General features: G+C 31.4%; 1 protein-coding gene across 6 annotated transcripts in view; it reads left to right on the plus strand.

Moving 5' to 3' along the window:
- Nucleotides 1–19,477, plus strand: part of LOC106707664 (signal transducer and activator of transcription 5B) — a 28,212-nt gene extending 8,735 nt beyond the window's left edge. For 3 of the 6 annotated variants that reach the window (XM_045685266.1, XM_045685265.1, XM_045685267.1), the window contains exons 10-21: nt 162–244; nt 3,933–4,002; nt 5,284–5,438; nt 5,808–5,931; nt 6,465–6,593; nt 7,424–7,530; nt 7,775–7,948; nt 8,799–8,923; nt 9,412–9,564; nt 10,249–10,384; nt 18,624–18,760; nt 19,361–19,477. In XM_045685266.1, coding sequence (XP_045541222.1) covers nt 162–244; nt 3,933–4,002; nt 5,284–5,438; nt 5,808–5,931; nt 6,465–6,593; nt 7,424–7,530; nt 7,775–7,948; nt 8,799–8,923; nt 9,412–9,564; nt 10,249–10,384; nt 18,624–18,759 — 1,392 coding nt within the window. In that variant the 3' untranslated portion in view covers nt 18,760; nt 19,361–19,477. Of the gene's footprint in view, nt 1–161; nt 245–3,932; nt 4,003–5,283; nt 5,439–5,807; nt 5,932–6,464; nt 6,594–7,423; nt 7,531–7,774; nt 7,949–8,798; nt 8,924–9,411; nt 9,565–10,248; nt 10,385–10,733; nt 10,832–18,623; nt 18,761–19,360 lie in introns of those variants that run through there. The other 3 variants (XM_045685268.1, XM_045685269.1, XM_045685270.1) reach the window with 3 other exon arrangements.
- Nucleotides 19,478–20,592: the final 1,115 nt, after the last annotated feature.

Genomic DNA, 20,592 nt, shown 5'->3' on the forward strand with positions numbered 1-20,592 from the left:
TTAGAACTAGGAGACGGACATAGGAACTTTTTTATCTTATGTGCATTTTTTTTATCCCGCGCGGACGGAGTCGCGGGTAAAAGCTAGTTTATATTAGTAAGATAAATTGTCATACATTCACTCAATGTTCAGTTTAATTCATTAAATTAAAATAACTTCAGGTGACAAGTTTACTGTCTACCCTCGTTACATCCACCTTCGTTATAGAGAAGCAACCACCTCAAGTTATGAAGACTAACACTCGGTGAGTTATATACAGGATGTTTTATTCAAAAAATTTGTAGAAGTAAAAGAAGAAAAAAAGAAAAAATATTTATTACCACTCAAAAAAAAAAAAACTCAAAAAAGAAAAAATACACACATACAAGGCACAAAGTGTGCCAAAAGGGAGCCAACTCAGCGAAGCAGGGACAGACTAAACTGCCCCTGGGCTAGTTTTCAGTTGACACCTTTATAAAAAATAATATTAATAAAAAAAAAAAATAAAGAAAAAAGATAAAAAAAAAGATAGAATTAGATTAACAGTAAACAATGATTCATAACATTGACCTAAAAAGACCTCTATATCTATCATAATTAATCTAAAGTTTAATAGGAATTAAAAAAAAAACTTTAGTCTATGTCCTCTTTCAGACTATGTTTTACATCTGTGACAAATATTAAGATCTGTTGAGTCTTTCCGGAGATATCTTCAAACAAACATCATTCATCCATCCAAATATTTTATAATTTTAGTAAGATTTATAGAAAACAGGTTAAAAATTACAAAGGATAAAAGAAAAAAAATAATTTAGCCAAAATCAATAAAGGACATCATCGGGATTTCATACATTTTTGGTCCAAATATGAAAGTGCCGGCCAATAAAAAAATATGCTGTATTCCGTTAGAACTTGTCCCCCTGAGTATTTATTATTATGACACCAAAGCTGTAGGGTCATTGTCCTTGGTGTTATTGGAGTTCAAAAATTCAACATCTTCATACATTTCAGTTCTACCATATTTTTATTTTGAACATCGTTTAGTAAAATATAGTGGTTCTTGACCTATTTCTGACAAGATAACATTTAAACCACTAATATTACTGCATAATCGGGTGGGATTCCGGGACTTTTTCCTAGAAAATGGCAATAACAATGGCCGCGCAGGTGCAGCGAGCAGATGCCCCTCTTTTTTCCGCGAACTACCGCCATCGCCAGGCTCATTCGTTTGCTAGCAATCGCGTTTATTGTTTAGTACCGAAAGCAACGCTGCCGTGTATGTTTGTGTCATGCCCACCAGTTCTTGTGCTTTGATTTCTTTTGTTTTTGTTATCTCCGTTGTTAAGTTTGAACATTGCTGCGAGTCATGGCAGAGTTGTGTATCGCGTGCCGTGCATCGACAGAGAATCGGCGAAGATATGATTGGGTTTCCAGAGAAATGCAATATCTTGATATCGCCCAAATAGTAATAGAAGATATAGTAGCTCGACAGTTGGAGCCTACTGCGTTCATTTGTCGACCCTGTTGGCAAAGAACGGAACGAACGCACCAGCGACTTATTCGGGAGGCTGAACAGCAAGCTGATCAAGACCGTGATCTATCGGAAGTTCCAAATTCAAGACCAATTTCGCTGATTTTGCCAGGTCTTCTTCGTGCTCCAAACACCGCAAATAGTTGCATTTTCCTACATTGTACGAATGAATCACGCCGTCGTGTTCCAGAGAACATAGTTTTTCGCATGGTATGCCGCTACAGCTATTTCGTGCCAGAAAGCGCACGTGTCTGTAATGAACACGTGGAGCAAAATCTGTGGCATTTACTTCCTGTACAAGACAACTCTTCTGAGGAATTCACTGCAGCTCAAATAATGACTATCATGTCGATGTTACAAAGACATATTACGGAGGAAATACTTGATTTTGAGCAGTATGAAAATATAGCACCAGCCGAGTTTCATACTTGGACAGGACTGACTCAAGATCAGTTTACTGAATTATTAGACAGTTTACCAAGTCTGAGAACTAAAAAGAATAAAAGAACCGTACTTGCGGCAGTATTAGTCAAGTTAAGAACAGGTGACTCGAACGCGCGGCTTGCTAATATTTTTAAATGTAGCGAAACAGCGTTTCATACGTGGTTAAAAATCGGACGCAACGCTCTGTTAGAAGATTTTGTGCCCTTAAATGTTGGGTTTGACCATATTTCCCGTGAGGATGTAGCACACAGGAATCTTTTTCTACCCAACAATCTGTTTGGGAACCCATCGAGCCCAGAAGATGAAAGGAAAGCTATCACGATTTGTGATGGCACGTACATCTATCTGCAAAAAAGTGGAAATTATTTTTTCCAACGCAAGTCTTACAGCCATCACAAATACAGAAACCTCCTAAAACCGTTCCTCTTGGTTTCTTGTGATGGACACATTATCGAAGTTAACGGACCATATGCTGCCACCACGTCTGACGCAGATATAATGAATGATATGCTTAATAATGCTGACAGTGCCTTCCACTGGTTTTATAGGAGTGGCGATGTTTTTATTCTGGACCGTGGTTTTCCAGACTCAGCAAGAAATCTGAAATCTTGTGGATACGTACAACATATGCCTCAAACAAAGTATCCAAATGAGACACAGCTAACCACGGATCAGGCCAATAAGTCCAGACTGGTAACAATCTGTCGTTGGGTGGTTGAAGTGGTCAACGGCAGGTTCAAAAGAGATTTTCGCCTGTTGCGAAATGTATATAATAACAGAGCTCTTCCCAGCATGTTCGACTATTTCAAGATAGCAGCGGGGATCATAAATCGTTTTCATGTTTTGATTGAAGATAATCCAAATGCTGCTGCGATTTTAGAGATTATCCACCAAAGAATTAATATGCCAAAAAGATTGGCAGATCTTGTAATACGCCATAACTACAATCGCAGACGTGCTCAGTTTACTTTAATGACTGCAGATATGCCAGAGTTTGTAGATTTTCCAAGAATGGATGAGAACGAATTATTATTATTCGCTCTGGGCGTTTATCAACTAAAACAGGCCAAAAGCTATTACGGTGAGCACGTCCTTGACAATGGAGCATTCACAATTGAGCTCAGCAATGAGTTATCAAATGAAGACTTGGCGGAATTGCAGGGCAATGATTTATGGATGATAAGAGGCCGACTGCAATCGCGGCATGTTAGAGCAAGACAGTATTATGTCTACATTATAATCGATAGGTCGTTATCAGGCCGACAAGCAATCGCTCACTATTATTGTTCGTGCATCATAGGAAAGCGAACAATTGGATGCTGCTCCCATATTATGTGCATTATATGGTACATGAGCCATGCACGACATTTGCCAGCAATAACCCCTCCAGCTTATGGATTGGAGAACATTATTGTTGTACCAGACGATGATGATTTTATAGTGTTTAATTAAACAAAATAACCCCTGTATATATATTTTTCTTATAATCAAGATGTTGAATTTTTGAACTCCAATAACACCAAGGACAATGACCCTACAGCTTTGGTGTCATAATAATAAATACTCAGGGGGACAAGTTCTAACGGAATACAGCATATTTTTTTATTGGCCGGCACTTTCATATTTGGACCAAAAAAGATGATGTCCTTTGTCAACCAATTGAATTTCAAAGTATGTTTGTTTGCAAATATTTTTTTTCTCTTCAAGCTCTTAGTCGCTTAAGAAACATCCTGTAGAAGCAAATTGAGTTTTAAAGATTAATTAAAAAAAAAATCGAAAGCAATTTATAAGTTCTTATATTCTTGTATTTTATTTTTCATTTTATCATCACTTAAAATATTTAAATGTCAAAAAATTAATTATATAACAAATAAGTAAAAAAAAAATTTAATAAAAAAAAATAAGTGATAAATTTTTTTTTTTTTTACTATTGAATCGACTCTAATTTAAGATTTTTTTTTCTTTTTTTTTTTTTCAGTTTTACAGCAACCGTTCGTTTGCTCGTCGGTGGTCAATTAAATGTTCATATGACACCACCCAGAGTTACGGTAAGTTTTATTATAAAGTAATTAACTTTGTAATAAGTAATATTTACATACTAGTTATCGCCTGCGACTCTGTTCGCTCGGAATTAAAAAAAAAACTTAAAAAGTGATAAATTGACAGATTTCATCAAGATCTTTTTATATATATATATATTACAATGTGGCAAACGAGCAAGCGGCCAAAAGAATTCGCCGAAATGGCGAAGCGACCGCTGCCCGTAGACATTCGCAATTGCAGTTGCGTTGTCTACCCTCAATCGACAAAGGAGGAGACGTACAAAAAGAGAATATTTTACCTTCCTATGCATCTCCTCCTCCATCAAATCCACCTCCCCTTCCCATCCTTTCCTCATAAGAAAAGAGTGGAAAGGGAAAGAGGACTGAAATTAATTTTAACCGTGTAATTTTTTCTCTGTTATCGATTAACTCGCATTATACGTCTATTTGACAAAAAAATTGTTTTATTCCGTAATGTAAACTAACTTTTACAGTTTTTTTCTTCTCTTTCTTTAAAGTTTTGTATCCCAAAGATTTATCTTTAAGTATTATTTTTTTTATATTTAATTTACATCTTATATATATAAAAGAAAGTCGTGTTAGTTACACTATTTATAACTCAAGAACGGCTGAATCCATTTGACTGAAAATTGGTGGGCAGGTAGCTTAGAACCAGGAAACGGACATAGGATCATTTTTACCCCGTTTTCTATTTTTTATTCCGCGCGGACGGAGTCGCGGGTAAAAGCTAGTCTATATATATATAAAAGAAAGTCGTGTTAGTTACACTATTTATAACTCAAGAACGGATGAATCGATTTGACTGAAAATTGGTGGGCAGGTAGCTTAGAACCAGGAAAAGGACATAGGATAATTTTTACCCCGTTTTCTATTTTTTATTCCGCGCGGACGGAGTCGCGGGTAAAAGCTAGTTTATTATAATTGTAAAAAATTGCAAATAGAAGTAAGTTACTTTGTACATTTTATTTAATTTTTTTTTAATTTCGTGTTTATCTGTATGGAAATAAATGGCTTTATTATTATTATAAGATATTTGATGCAAAAGTATTTTAAAAGAATTAAACTAACAGCGAAATAATGAATTTAACTCTACTTCATAATAATCCTCGCAATAGTATAAACTCAAACCGAACGTAAATAAACAAAAATGTCAGACGTTCCGCAATGACGGATGGAAAGAGACTGCCTCGAGCAGCAGCGCATGCTTCCTTATAAAACCTTTTGTGTGACTACCCTCAACAGTCCTAACATTATATTTATTACCAGGTGGTAATAATATCGGAGCAACAAGCTCAGTTGTTACTAAAGAGTGACACTCAAGGTGGTAGAGGAAAGCAGCCGGTTGAATGTGGTGATATCCTCAATAATAGCGGCTGTATGGAGTACCAGCACACCAGCAGGCAGCTCAGTGTTAGCTTCAGGTGAGGTTTTTTACAAAAAAAGTAAAAAAAATTTTTTGAAAAAATTTTTTTCAAAAAAAAAAAATTGCAAAATTTGAAAAAATCTTAACTACAATTTATAGAATATAGTTATGTCATATTGTAGTAAAATGAAAACTAAAAAAAATTTGAAAAAATATCTCCCGACTACTACTGTTAAGAGATGAGGAAAAAAAATGGATTAATATTTTTATTATATTTAAGTATTGGCATTTAAAAACAATGTAAAAAAACTCTACAATATCAGAAAAGAAAAAAAAGCTTTTAATTTTTTTTCTCAGTTTTTTTTTTTTTTTTTTTTTCAAAAAATTTGTCTTTTTTAAAATTGTTTTTTTTTTCTTTCCCCTCCAGAAACATGCAACTGCGTAAGATAAAACGCGCAGAAAAGAAAGGTACAGAAAGTGTAATGGATGAAAAGTTGACTCTACTCTTCCAATCAGAGTTCAATGTCGGAGGAGGAGAACTTGTATTTCAGGTAAAATAAATCTTACTAACATTATAAATGCTAATGTAAGGATTTATGTATGTATGGATGAATGGATGTTTGTATGAAGTTATCTCCGGAACGACTCAACAGATCTTGATGAAATTTGTTACAGATGTAGAACATAATCTGGAAGAACATATAGACTACTTACTAAGTTTTTTTTTTCATATCGCGCGGACGGAGTCGCGGGCGACAGCTAGTAATAATATAATGATTTCCAGACTGTATTCTACATCTATACACCGAATTTCATCAAGATCTTTCTAACATTCATCCATCCATACATACATAAATCTAAACATTCGCATTTTTAATATTACTGCTTCTCCTTAAGCTGTCGCCTGCGACTTTCGCACGGAATTAAAAAAAAAACATAATAAATAGCCTATATGTTCTTCCAGACTATGTTCTACATCTGTGCCAAATTTCATCTAGATCCGTTGAGACGTTCCGGAGATATGTTTAAACAAATATACATATAAATATTCACATTTATAATATGTATTTATGTATGTATGTAGGTATGGACTCTATCTCTGCCCGTGGTGGTGATAGTCCATGGTAACCAGGAGCCCCACGGCTGGGCAACAGTCACGTGGGATAATGCCTTCAGTCCACCAGGACGTGTACCTTTTGCTGTACCGGATAAGGTAAGAAAGTCCACTTGTGGACTTAGATATAAAAATCAAGTTTTTTTCTTGTTTTAGGGTTCCGTACTTTGATAGGAAAAACGGAAATCTTTTAGGATTTATTATCTGTCTGTTTGTCTGTTTTTCGACTTTTTTAAGATGAAGGAAAACATCGTGATGTAAATATCTGAGTTGAAATTCAATGATATGTGTGAAGTCAACTCGCACTTGACTGTGGTTGACTATGACATAGTCATCTCTAACTTAGTGTAGACTCTGAGACCCTCAGTGTAGTGAGCTGATGATGATTCAGATCTATTGTTTCTTGGATTTTTAAAGTAATCAAACCTTTAAATAAACGTTATCAAAAGAGATACGTTTGTGACGCAAATTTTTCCCGAATTTTTGACACTAGCAAAGGAATTAAAAACTACAAAGTACTTCTCGTGATCTTAAAATCTATTAATTTGTTACGAAATAACGTATTACAGCACAGATAAAGGAAAAAATCGGTGAAAACTGTAAATTATGACTCATATACCTTTAAATTTGTACAGAACCCTTTGTTTGAATTCACCTCGCACTTGATCGGTCTTTTTTTTTAAATAAAATATTGCAAATTTTCAATCACTTCCCATTAACTGATGAGTTGAAATTCTGCATATATTTATAAATCTGATGTCAATACAATATAATGATGAAATGTCGCTGATCTGATGATGGAACTGGAAGGTGGTCATAGGAACTTCACAATTAAATACAACCTAATAGAGTATGGACACATTTGAATCGAATTGACGAGTAATTTATCTTTTTTTTTTTAAATTAAAGCTTGTTTTTTTTATGTTCAGGTGACATGGGGTCAGTTGGCGGAGACACTTCGCATCAAATTTGGTTCAGCAACTGGAGGAGATCTCTCTGAAGATAACTTACGCTTCCTCGCAGAGAAGATATTTAGGTATGTTAAAAAATACACAATTTTTTTACAAGGATTGGAAGGGGAAGGATATTTGATGAAAGGGATGGAATGGAAAGGGGAGATATTTATATTCTGTGGGTTTTTCCTCAATCGATTAAAAATAGACACCAATATTTCGCTAAAAAAAGTTAAATCGAAAATTGAATAATACTGTTTAAAACCCCCTTAGGTTAAGCCCCTCATATAATAAGTCCCTCACAAACTAAACCCCTCTTACCTTAAGTCTCCCATACAGGAGCAATCTCCCAATTTCCACAATGGAGCTGAACGCGATGGCTGTCAGCTGGACCCAGTTCTGCAAGGATGCGCTGCCGGAGAGGAACTTCACCTTCTGGGAGTGGTTCTACATGGTGGTGAAGGTCACCAGGGACTATCTGCGTACTCTGTGGTGTGATAGGTGAGTGTATGTTGGATATGTTTGTATTGAAGGTCTCAGAGTCTACACTAAGTTAGAGATGACTATGTCATAGTCAACCACAGTCAAGTGCGAGTTGACTTCACACATATCATTGAATTTCTTATCAGATATTTACATCACGATGTTTTCCTTCATCTTAAGAATGTCAGATAAATGTACATATGTAAATTGAAAAACACATTGGTATATGGTAGGATTCGAAGCCAGGACATGCAGATTACAAGTCAAGTGTTTAACCCCTGAGCTATTGACCCTCAGATTTTTAGACTATTGGAATTAAAAATATACATTCGAACTTGAAGCGAGAGTTCAAGAGACTGTGAGATTTTTCTCACATATAGAGGTATCTCTTTCTCACATATAGAGGTATCTCTTTTTCTCACATATAGAGGTATCTCTTTTTCTCACATATAGAGGTATCTCTTTTTCTCACATATAGAGGTATCTCTAATCTGAGTTTCTCGCTTATGGAGTTAGTCCGTTGCAATTGGATAATGACTCTCGCTTATAGAGTTTTCTCGCTTATTTATCTTCTATCGTATTCGTTGCTGAGTTAATATGTGAAAAGTAAAAAAAATAAAAATCGGGATGAAATAAATAAATTAATTTGATAAATACAAATTTATGTATACATTTTAAAGTGATGTAAAAAAAGAAGAACAACTGTAGATTTTTATTGATTATTGTATATTTAAAGTTTTTTTTTGTTTTGGAAAATTTCTCATTTCAAACGTACCACAATTTACATAAGAGCCTTAGGTATTCGGAATTAATTTTTATGTAAAGTCTTCATATTATTTTTTTTATATTTGTTTTTTTCATTTTCTAGATTGATTATGGGCTTCATACAGAAGAAGCAAGCTGAGGAAATGCTAGCGAAATGTCCTCCTGGCACTTTTCTGTTGCGTTTCTCTGATTCTGAACTGGGAGGGATAACTATCGCATGGACTGGAGGTAATTAACATTACATTACGTTTATATCCCACAAAATAAATATAATATCTCCTCTAAAGTGGGGAATTTTTTTTAAATTTAGGTATTCGATTACCACTATATTTAAGTAATTTGTAAGTTAATATATTCAAATATGATTTACTGGGTTATTGGTGAGAAATCTACTCTAAATTTGGGGAATTTTCTTAATGTTGGGCGCCAATATAGTTAAATTTTATACTAGTAAAAATATTCAAACTGATTTACTCTGTATTGGCAAGAAATCTACTCTAAAAATGAGATAAATCTACTCTAAATTTGGGAATATTTTTAATGTTAGTGATCTATGATCCGCTCTAGTTAATTTTTATATTAGTTAGAATATTCAAATCTGATTTACTTGGCATTGGTGAGAAATCTACTCTAAAAATGAGATAAATCTACTCTAAATTTGGGAAATATTCCCCAAAAATGCTTTACTGATTTTTTTTTTGTCTGTTGATATCCAGAAGGTAATGAGGTGTTCAGCCTGCAGCCGTTCACCTCTCGTGATCTGATGCTGCGCTCTCTGGCAGATCGCATCCTGGACCTCGCACAGCTTCAGTTCCTCTATCCTAATGTTGCTAAAGATGATGTCTTCTCCAAATATTATACTAAACCTGGTGAGTACACTTTTCTTTTACAATTATCAAGATGTTTGGATTAATACTAGCTATCGCCCGTGACTCCTTTCGTGTAAAATAAAAAAAAAACTTTATAAGTAGTCGATGTATTCTTTTAGACTATGTTCTACATCTGTGACAAATTTCATCAAGATATGTTGAGACGTTCCGGAGATATCTTCAAACATACATACATCTAAACCAGTGATTGTCAAACTTATTTCTTTCACCGCCCTCTTTGAAAATCACTTATATTTCAGAGACCCCTAATTTTTATTCAGCCCTAAAACTTAAAAACCACAATTTCATTACTTTAATTAATTTCAATGCCCCCCATTTGGGCCCCTTATCGCCCCCTCCTAGGTTTCAAACGCCCCCAAGGGGGCATTATCGCCCATTTTGGGAAACATTGATCTAAACATTCGCATTTTAATAGTATTTCAGTAGAAATAATCACGAAATTTTCTCAATCATCATTTCTAGTGAAATGTCAAATGAACATAACCTTAAATCACATATCAAAGATTAAAAAAACATCAAAGAGTAAACATGCGTCAAAGAGTAACCAACTTCAATATACCTATGTCAAATAAATTGTCAAACATCCTTATACCTACCAAAGATTAAAAAACATCAGTCATCAAAGAGTAAACCAACCACAATATACCTAACATTGTCTCTCAGAGAATGAGATGCTGAAGAACGGTTACGTGAAGCCAGTACTGGTGACCACTTTGCCGCCGTACATGTCTCCATCACCTGCGTACGCGCACTCGCACTCTCCTGACTCGCATCGTAATACACCCAGTGTGCAGAGCAGGTATGTTTTTTATATACCTTAAATCGACAGAGGAGGGGACTGATAGAAAGGGTATATTTCCACTTCCTCATGTAAGTCCCCTCCCCTGGAACTACCTTGAATGGACAGGGGAGGGGACTGATAGAAAGGGTATATTTCCACTTCCTCCTGTAAGTCCCCTCCTATGTTAAATTCTCAACCCCTTCCTATAATTTCCTTATAAGAATAGAATGGGGAAGGAAAGAGGACTTTTTTTATTGATAATTCACACTTCAGTCATGTAAATATTAAAGAAATCATGGGATTTTTTTTCGTTTTTTTTTTCTTTTAATTTTTTTTACATTTTTTGTTGTTTTTATTTCATTTGTAGGTACATGCTTGAGTTTTGAAACTACGCAACGTGAAATTTAATTTAAGTTTTTTTTTTAGTTTAAGCTAAGTTTGAATCGAGTGAAATAGTCACATCCTTTGATTTGATAATTTTTTTACTTTTTTTATATTTTTTTTTTTTTAGTTTTTAAGTATCTGTGCTTCCCTTCCTTTTAGATGATGTAATAGTTACATGGAAATAAAATTTGAACTCTATTACTTAAAGTACATTTTAGTCTAGTTGCTTTATTTAGTTTAAGATTATAAAAAATCGTCGTAAAAAAAAAATTAAGACTGGAAAAAAATTATACCAGGGGTGGGCAATTATTGTCGAATATAAACATTGCTAAATACGTCAAATTAAATAAATGGCGGTTCTTTTGACAGCTGTCACTTTGACGTAAATTGTCATATCGGAAATTGAATGTTGGCGTAATAATTAATCGATTTTAAAATTGATGTCTTCGAATCGATTTTCGTAATTTTTTTTTAATTTTTTACAGTTTTTCATCGATTATTATTACTAAGTATTATAAAATTATTGACCACCCCTGGTTTTATGATAATTTAGTTTTGTAAGTTGACCACAAACAAAAAAAAATATTTTTTTATTCCTTCCAGCTGCGGCACTACTATATTGCAATTGTAAATCAATTGCAAGGAAAAAAAAATACGAAATGTCAATTTTTTTTTTGTTCAAAATTAAAATGTATTAGATAGATGTTGTTGAAAAAAAATGTTGTAATTTATTTTCAAATTCGGCAAAAAAAAATCTTGTCACTAAGAAAAAAAACCGCGATTTTTTTTTCATCAAAACTAATAGATCAATTTTTCCTCCAATTTTTACAAGATGGCCGATTCATCATTTTTGACAGGTGACCACTATTTTTTTTTTTTGGATGATTAAATCAACTTGTCTTTGTGTAGGCAAAAAAAATCAGTATTAAAGGTATTTTTCGGTGTGTTTAAATTTAAGGTCTTCAATGAACTAGCTGTTCGTATTAGATAGATAGGAACGTTTGTCTGTCTGTAATCCAATCACGATGATTCTGCATAAGATAACACTATACATATAAATAAAAATGCAATGTCTGTGTGTAAAATCGAAAAAAATGCCTCGTTACATTCATGTGGACGAAACATGATTATAAAAAAAAATTGTCTTACTGTTTGTCCGCAAATAAGTATTTGTTCTGGGTAATCTCCGGAACTGGTGGATCGATTTTGACGGAATTTTACTGGAAGGTAGCTGATGCATACGGGAATGTTATAGGATACTTTTTTAGCGATAACGATGTCATAGGTCTATTGCTAGTTAAAAAAAAAACAAAAAAAAAATCGTCTTTCCTTATGAATATGACGTCACTCGTATAAATCAGTTTATGACTACGGACACATAAAAACAAACCTACATACATTTTGCGCAACTAGCGACATTTCTTCAGCGCCCTGGGCGAGATTTCAATAGCTCCCAGGGCTAGATTTCTTCAGCGCCCTGGGTGAAATTTCAATGGCTCCCAGGGCTAGATTTCTTCAGCGCCCTGGGTGAAATTTCAATGGCTCCCAGGGCTAGATTTCTTCAGCGCCCTGGGTGAAATTTCAATGGCTCCCAGGGCGTGATTTCTTCAGCGCCCTGGGTGAAATTTCAATGGCTCCCAGAGCGTGATATTTTCAGCGCCCTGGGTGAAATTTTATCAGCTCCTGGTCGAAATTTCAACAGCGCTCTGGGGGAAAATTTAACAGAGCCCAGGGTGAAATTTTAACAGCGCCCAGGGTGACATTTTAACAGCGCCCTGGGCGAAATTTCAACAGCTCCTCGGCCGAAATTTCCACAACGCCCTCTTTTTCCAATGCCTTGGGTGTTAAAGTATTTTATCTTTACATTATTGTCGTGTATAAACTTTTAATATGAACTATTTTCAAAACATTGCAGAATTATCGTAAATGGACTATAGTTTCTAATATAAAAAAATAATAATATTAATGAATGTTAAATGTTATAAAATTTGTAAACTGTTTTTTAAATACTACGTCCGTTCTAAATGAATTGAACGTTTTTAAATTAACGTGAAAAAAATTACAGTCGCTTTTTTAGTCTCGAAATTTCGTACTGTGACGTCATTATTCATATCATGTTATTGTGGTTGATTAGTATTACGTTGTGTACTTTTTAAGGCTTATATATTCTTATTTTATTAGCTTATTAATATCTAAAAGCCTAACCATAAAAAAATTGCATTTTAACTTAAAAAAAATTCAAAACATTTTATCCTACGTCTATTACAAGAAATCTATGGCTCTTACGTATAAGGGCCAAAGTAACAAATTGTTGATTTCTACATTTTTGGAACGAAGTTCCTTATCGCGCGTTGTGAAAGGGGGCTAGACGGAAAAAATTCTTAGGAAAAGTTGTCACGACACTTTTTGCTATAGTAAGTATGTTAACGACGAATGAGCGCTACTTCACCATGGCAACGACGTGACAATATATAAAGAAAATTCATAGAAATAAAATGTACTTCTTGTGAAGACTTAAGTTTTTTATTCATAGAATAAACATTGGTTCCTTCACTAATTAATCGAAAGGAACTTCGTTCCATCCGGGTGTCCCAACACACCTCTCAAGTTTTTTTTTATTTATGTTAAAAGCTATCTCTTAATTTAATTAACATGCACTAAACACAACTACACATTTACAGGTGTAAATGTTATTTTTTTGCTGAAGTAAAAGGTCCAATGCGTGTCTATTTTTCCTATATGGTTGAAACTTTGAGAGCATCTCTAAAGTTGTCAATTTGTACATTGTCCCTTATTCATAGGAGCCATAAAAATAATGAAATTTGATTGCGTAGTTTTCAGAAATCCGATACAATTACAAAGTACTTAAAGCGGAAGCAGTTTTGTTAGGACATATTTAAAAGTAAACATTGTTTTTTTTTATAAACACGTTGACGTTATTAATATTTATCACTTGCAGTGAAAGGGTTAATAATAAGTGTCTAACAGTATTTTGTGGAGTCACATTTTTTTTTAGTCTAACGCGTTACTTTTTATAATTTTGTCTTGGTCGAAATTTTTTTTATTATTATTATCTATTTTGAGGCTCTATTTTAAGATTTTTTTTGCTTGGAAAAAATTAAGCGTTATTTTTATAAAAAAAAATTAAAGAAAAAAATTTTTTGAGGATTTTTTTTTTCAAAATTTCGGTTGTTATACATATCTAAATATAACTCAGGGTTTCAATCGAATTTAAAAGTTTTTTTTTCTACAACTATTTTTTTTAAATAATTTTTTTGTATCTAATGTAAGTAAAATTAGACATTTTTTAACAAAAACTACTGACTGTTTATATTTATTTTTTAATTAAATACATATCTCGAAATGAATATCATAAAAAAACTTTTTAACAAATGTAATTCAAATTATGATGACTCGAATTTTAGCTATAAAAAATAGCGAAGAACAACGAACTAATTTTTTTTTTTCAAAAATATAATTAATTATTATTATAAAAAATACAGGGCCGCAATTAATTAGTGTTAAATTTTTTACAATAATAATAAATACGGCCCTGGACCAAGCATGTTACTATTTCGGAAATTAAGTTTTAAAATGCGACCAAAATTTTATATCAGACATTTAATGTCAGTACTGTTGATAAATTTAAATTAAAAAAAAACATCTAAATATTTTTTTTTTACTAAATAAACTTTACGTTCTATATTAAATTATATATTTTGAAATTTTAAACCATAGAAATACAATATACAGATGTGGTTCCTACAAATTTGACGCTTAATCGAGAGTTAATCGAAAAGTTAACTTATTTAATAGTTGATTCGTTAATTAAAAAGTTAACTTCGTTAATCATTGATTCGTTAATTAAAAAGTTAACTTCGTTAATCGTTGATACATTAATTAAAAAGTTAACTTCTAACGGACTTAATTAACGGAAGTTGAGTTTAACAGAAGTTAATAAAAGCGTTAACACTTTTTGAAGTTAACTTAAAAGTTAATCCGTTAAGCAAAATGTTAACTTCGTTAATTAACGTTTAATGGATTAACGAGTTAAAGCCCACCTTTGATAAGATGTGTTAACCGGAGATTTTGCTCTTAGAAACCTACGGTTAGTCATTTGATTTTTTTTTGGTCTTTGACGTAACAGATTTTTTCAAATTTTATTCACTGTTATTAAGATATATTGAAATTTTAATCAGAATAAAAAATTAAATAACTAGATGCAAAAAATTGTCAATTTTTACACAGATAAACCGTCCTTAATTAAATCGAAGATATTATTTTATAATACGACAAACTTTTCTGGCTCGGTGGGCAAAAAGAGTAACTAAATTGCAACAGCTCATTAGAGACTGTCAATGTCAAAGTCACCTTGTCGAACAGTAGTTGTCTACCATAACGAAAAACGTCCATAGATAAAAAAATATATTTTAAAAGTTGCCAGGATTATAGTTTTTTTTTAAATCTTTTTTCAATATCTCTTGTTGAAATACTGTTATAAAATGTTAATTCTGGATTTATTGAATATGTACTATTTTATAGTTTTAAAATTATATATTATATTTATTATATAGGTACTAAATGGAGATTTATAGTTTTTTTTTACACTTTTTATTAACTAACCATTGTGTGAAAAGGTTTCTTTTTTTTTTTAATTTTCTTTCCATTTGCGATCAATTCCAACGTGGTTTTATTCGACCAATTCGTAAAATTATGATCTCTATGCATTTGCTATAACTTTGAAGTGACTAGCACAAGTTTTATATGTTGTGAATTCATCTCTTAGATCACTCAAAAAAAAAATTGTTAAACCATCGACAATGCTTATTTGAATCTCAATTATTTTTCGAATTAAATGTCTATGGTTTAAAAGAATATCGGATTACGTTGAAATATGTTACTGAGATCGTCTGTAGCGCAATTGTTATTAGGTTAGGATTCGATCCCCGCCAAATACAAATGTATTTTTAATTTGAATTTCATATGTACAGTCAGGGCACTTCGCGGTGTTCCAGTTACAGAATTGTCTTGTTTCATGCAAAGAGAACTCGGTACCCTTTTACATAATAACCAATTAAGTTCGTATGCCAATAAGTTGTGTACTGAGCGACCTTTTTTCGTTAAGTATATTTTAGATTTCAAGAGATGTCTGCACAACGTATATAAAAAAATACTATGAGAGTTTTCTTTGATGACATGTGTCAAAAGTTTTATATTAGACTATGGTTAGGGGGCGTCCATAAATTACGTGAGGTGTTTAAAGGGGGGAGGGGGTCGAGTCAAATCTCATCTAATCTTACGTTGGAGGGAGGGGGGGTCTCGGCAAATATCACGCAATTTTTTTTCTGATTGAAACAAAAAAAAATTATACTATTTTGGTCCATTTAATCCAGATTGTACATGCTTCAGATTTAATCTTAAGCGTAATCGTAATACGATAAAGATCATTCACTAATTCGTTCAATAGAAAATAATTTATAAATTAATAAATTAATAAATCTCACGTGAGATTAGGAGATGGGGGAGGGGGTTGAATAAAATCTCACGACATCTCACCAGGGGGGGAGGGAGGGGCAGAAAATTAAAAAAAACACCTCACGTAATTTATGGACGCCCCCTTAGAGTGAATGAATTGTCTCTGATATAGAAGAATAAAAGGATGTGACTATTTGAAATAATAATTTTCAATATGAAATATATAAGGAAAGGTTAACATAATCGTTCAAAATGACAAATTCGTTGTATTAAATGAGATTGAATTTTTTTCAAAAAAAAAATTGAATTATCGAAAAGTATTATTTTTTTATGTTTAGGACTTAATCTGTTTAGTGACAGATTATTTTTAATAACTACCAATTATCAAGATTTCTTTATTTAAGATTTTTTTTTTCAAATTTTTTGATTTGTAAAATTTTTTAAAATATACAGACTAATGAAGGAAAAAATCAAAGTCTTTTTAAGTTTTGAAAAGGTACGCACAAATTATTTGTAAAGTCTGGTTATGATTTTTTTTTATTATACAGCTGCTGAGCAAAAAGCAAAAAAATAGCAAAAAAATGTATGAATGACATCGTAATTTTCGAAAAATGTTTCAAAGACGTTGTATCTTATACTGTGACATTCTAGAATTTATAAAATAAAATTAAATGAATTATTAGACTACAATCGTAGAATTCCACTGCCGTAGTACTTGTACATATGTCGTCTCAACAACACAAGTGTCACTGCAGAAGTGTTCTACGATTGCCTCGGACTCGATTTATATATAAAAAAAATTCTTTTTTTACTAATTCTACATGACAAAAATAGATTAAGGTTATCCATTTTGATGTTTTTATAATTTAATTATATGTGACATCAGAAAAAATAAGCCTTGTTATTATTTATCAAAAAAAAAAGAAACTTGTCTTTGGTGATATTTCGTATTTAATCTTTGACAACTATTAAGACTCTGACCGCTTGCTCATTTGTCACCTTAAGATAAAAAAACTAAAGACAAAGACAATTTTTTTTTGCCAACCTTCGCGAAAATGCAACACAGACGGTCGTTTTTTTAATCTGTATTATTGTTGATTTTTTTTAATATTTTTTTTTATTATATGTCATCTTTTATTTTTTAAAGACGGGCGATGTTACGCCTTTCGTGTCTGTGCTGCCATTTTGGCGGGGAAATAGTTTTTTTTTTTTATTTAATTTCGATGTTATTTTTTTTTTGTTTACTATATTGTCATTTCATTCACGACCGTCTAATAATGTGTTGCATTTTCTCTATTTTTTTCCCGATACCAACACGATGGCTGCTGTAATGGTGATCCGGTAATACATACACTTTCATACACATCGTACACACTTCATACAAACTTTATACAATTAATACAAATCATTGTTAAAATCTAAATTTTGTGAAAATTTCTATTCAACTAATAAACTAATTTTCAAATGTCGTTACTAAAAAAAATCTCAACATTTCAATTTATAATCACGATTTCTAAAAATAATACACAAATTACCATAAACTATTTTTATAAACACTTTTTTACAATAACCACACAAATATAATTCATAAAACGTTTTACAATAACACAAATAAAAATCACAAAACATTTTACAACACAAATATAAATTACAAAACATTTTACAACACAAATATAAATTATAAAACATTTTAAAACACAAATATAAATTACAAAACATTTTACAACACAAATATAAATTACAAAACATTTTACAACACAAATATAAATTACAAAACATTTAACAACAACACAAATATAAATTACAAAACATTTTACAACACAAATATAAATTACAAAACATTTAACAACAACACAAATATAAATTACAAAACATTTTACAACACAAATATAAATTACAAAACATTTTACAACACAAATATAAATTACAAAACATTTTACAACACAAATATAAATTACAAAACATTTAACAACAACACAAATATAAATTACAAAACATTTTACAACACAAATATAAATTACAAAACATTTTACAACACAAATATAAATTATAAAACATTTTAAAACACAAATATAAATTACAAAACATTTTACAACACAAATATAAATTACAAAACATTTTACAACACAAATATAAATTACAAAACATTTAACAACAACACAAATATAAATTACAAAACATTTTACAACACAAATATAAATTATAAAACATTTTAAAACACAAATATAAATTACAAAACATTTTACAACACAAATAAAAATTACAAAACAATTTACAACACAAATATAAATTATAAAACATTTTACAACACAAATATAAATTACAAAACATTTTACAACAACACAAATATAAATTACAAAACATTTTACAACAAAAAATACACTTGACAAAACAACAGTTACTTCAGCGCCGCTACTCCCGCACAAACAGAGAGTAGCTTTATGGACAGCGAGTTGTTTGAGCAAATACGAGCCTTCGAACCTGACGGTCTTGACGATTTTGACTTCTACGGCGGGAATATGAGCATGAAATAAGGTTAGTAAGTTACGACTGTCATATCACTTGTATGGATAAAATATAGACATACTAGCTGTCGCCTACGACTCTGTCCGGGCGGTATTAGAAACTTAATAAGTAGCCTATGTGTTCTTCCAGATTATGTTCTACATTTATGCCAAATTTCATCAAGATCTCTTGAGTCTTTCCGGAGATATCTTCAAACATACATCTAAACATTCGCATTTATAATAATAGTAAGATGTCTTAAAATAAGTTTCACCACAGTTAAAGGAAGACAGAAGAAAGTATTGTGTAAGAAGGGAAGTGATTTCAGATATGACGTCTGATAGAGATAGGTAGGGAAAGAGACATTGTGCCAACACTACATAGGAAAAAGGGCAAAATTATGACTTATTCTAGTTGTCGCCCATGACTCTGTACGTTCGGAATTAAAAAAAGTATTAGTCTATGTGTTCTTTTAGACTATGTTCTACATCTGTGACAAATTTCATCAAGATCTGTTGAGACGTTCCGGAGATCCATACATCTGAACTTTGGACGTTTGAAAGTCTAAAATATGTAGTAATGTACGGAAGATTAAAACTTTTTGAATATGGCAATATTTTTTTTTTTTAGGTGGCAACACGGAATTTACCTATAGTTGTAAGTTGATGGTTATTTTTTTCAATAGCTTCGAGTCAAGTATTTTATATAGCTTATAAAATAGCACCGTGCCATAGATTCAAAATCAAAATATATTATCAATGTTCACTATTTAATATGTTGAAGTCACTTAAATAAGAATAAATATGTATTTTTTTAAGTAAAATGAACAAATATTTTATATTATACAAATACAAATTTAAAAGTTCCAAAATGCACATTTTGTTAAATACTCAAGCACAAGAATCACTTTATTTTTAATCTGTAAGTTATGTAAATGTCAAAATTGCCGCCATTTTCAATCAATCAATGATCATAATGCAATTTTTTTCATGTTTTTGATGAGATATTTTGATTAATATGAGTAATGTAGTAAAAATAACTACATTTTTTATATTATGCAAAAAATACTTTAAATAGAGTGAGTCGTATAAATTTATAAATTGACAAAGTTAATTCACCATAGATTTTGCAATAAGCTTATAACTATGATTTTTTTCTGTTGTTTAATACGTTTCGAATAAAAATGTGCTCGCCAATGAGGCAATGGACTCAATGTCCATAGAATCATAAAAGTATTCCCACTGGACAGATTAATCTAACGGACGTCCCAATGGGAAGTTCCCTCGTTAATCGTCTCGATTTGTTAAAAAACTCTTGAAAAATATCGATTTCAATTGAAAATTATTTGAAAAAAAAAAAATTTAACTGGTGATGTCACCTATTTTTTAGGTTCGGGCACATTTTTGTTTGAAACGCATTATAATTATTTTGTTTTGTTAGTTTCTAATTGATTTTTTATTTTATTTTATATATGCTGATTTATACCAGTTTTTTTTATAGTTTACGTTTTTTTTTAAACCATTATTGACGAAAGTATAAAGTAGTCTTTATACCAAAATGATTTTTAACTGTCAAATATTTTAGATGTATTTTTTTTCTAGTTTTTTTTGTAATTATTACTAAATTAGAGTATCTTTAAACAAAGAATATATTATTTACGAGTACTCTTGTATTTTTTTTTAGTAAATATAATTTTTTTAGTAATTTTTCTGCAGTGACAAGACAAAAACTTTTTTTGTTAACAAATAAAATATCCTGATTATGAAAATTTTAAAGTTATTACTTATGATATATAATTTTATCTTTTTCCACAAAAAAAAAACTACATAAACAATTTTTTTTAATTAAACATAAAAAGAACA

The sequence above is a fragment of the Papilio machaon genome, chromosome 29, assembly GCF_912999745.1.
Source record: "Papilio machaon chromosome 29, ilPapMach1.1, whole genome shotgun sequence".
In the NCBI taxonomy this organism is placed as follows: domain Eukaryota; kingdom Metazoa; phylum Arthropoda; class Insecta; order Lepidoptera; family Papilionidae; genus Papilio; species Papilio machaon.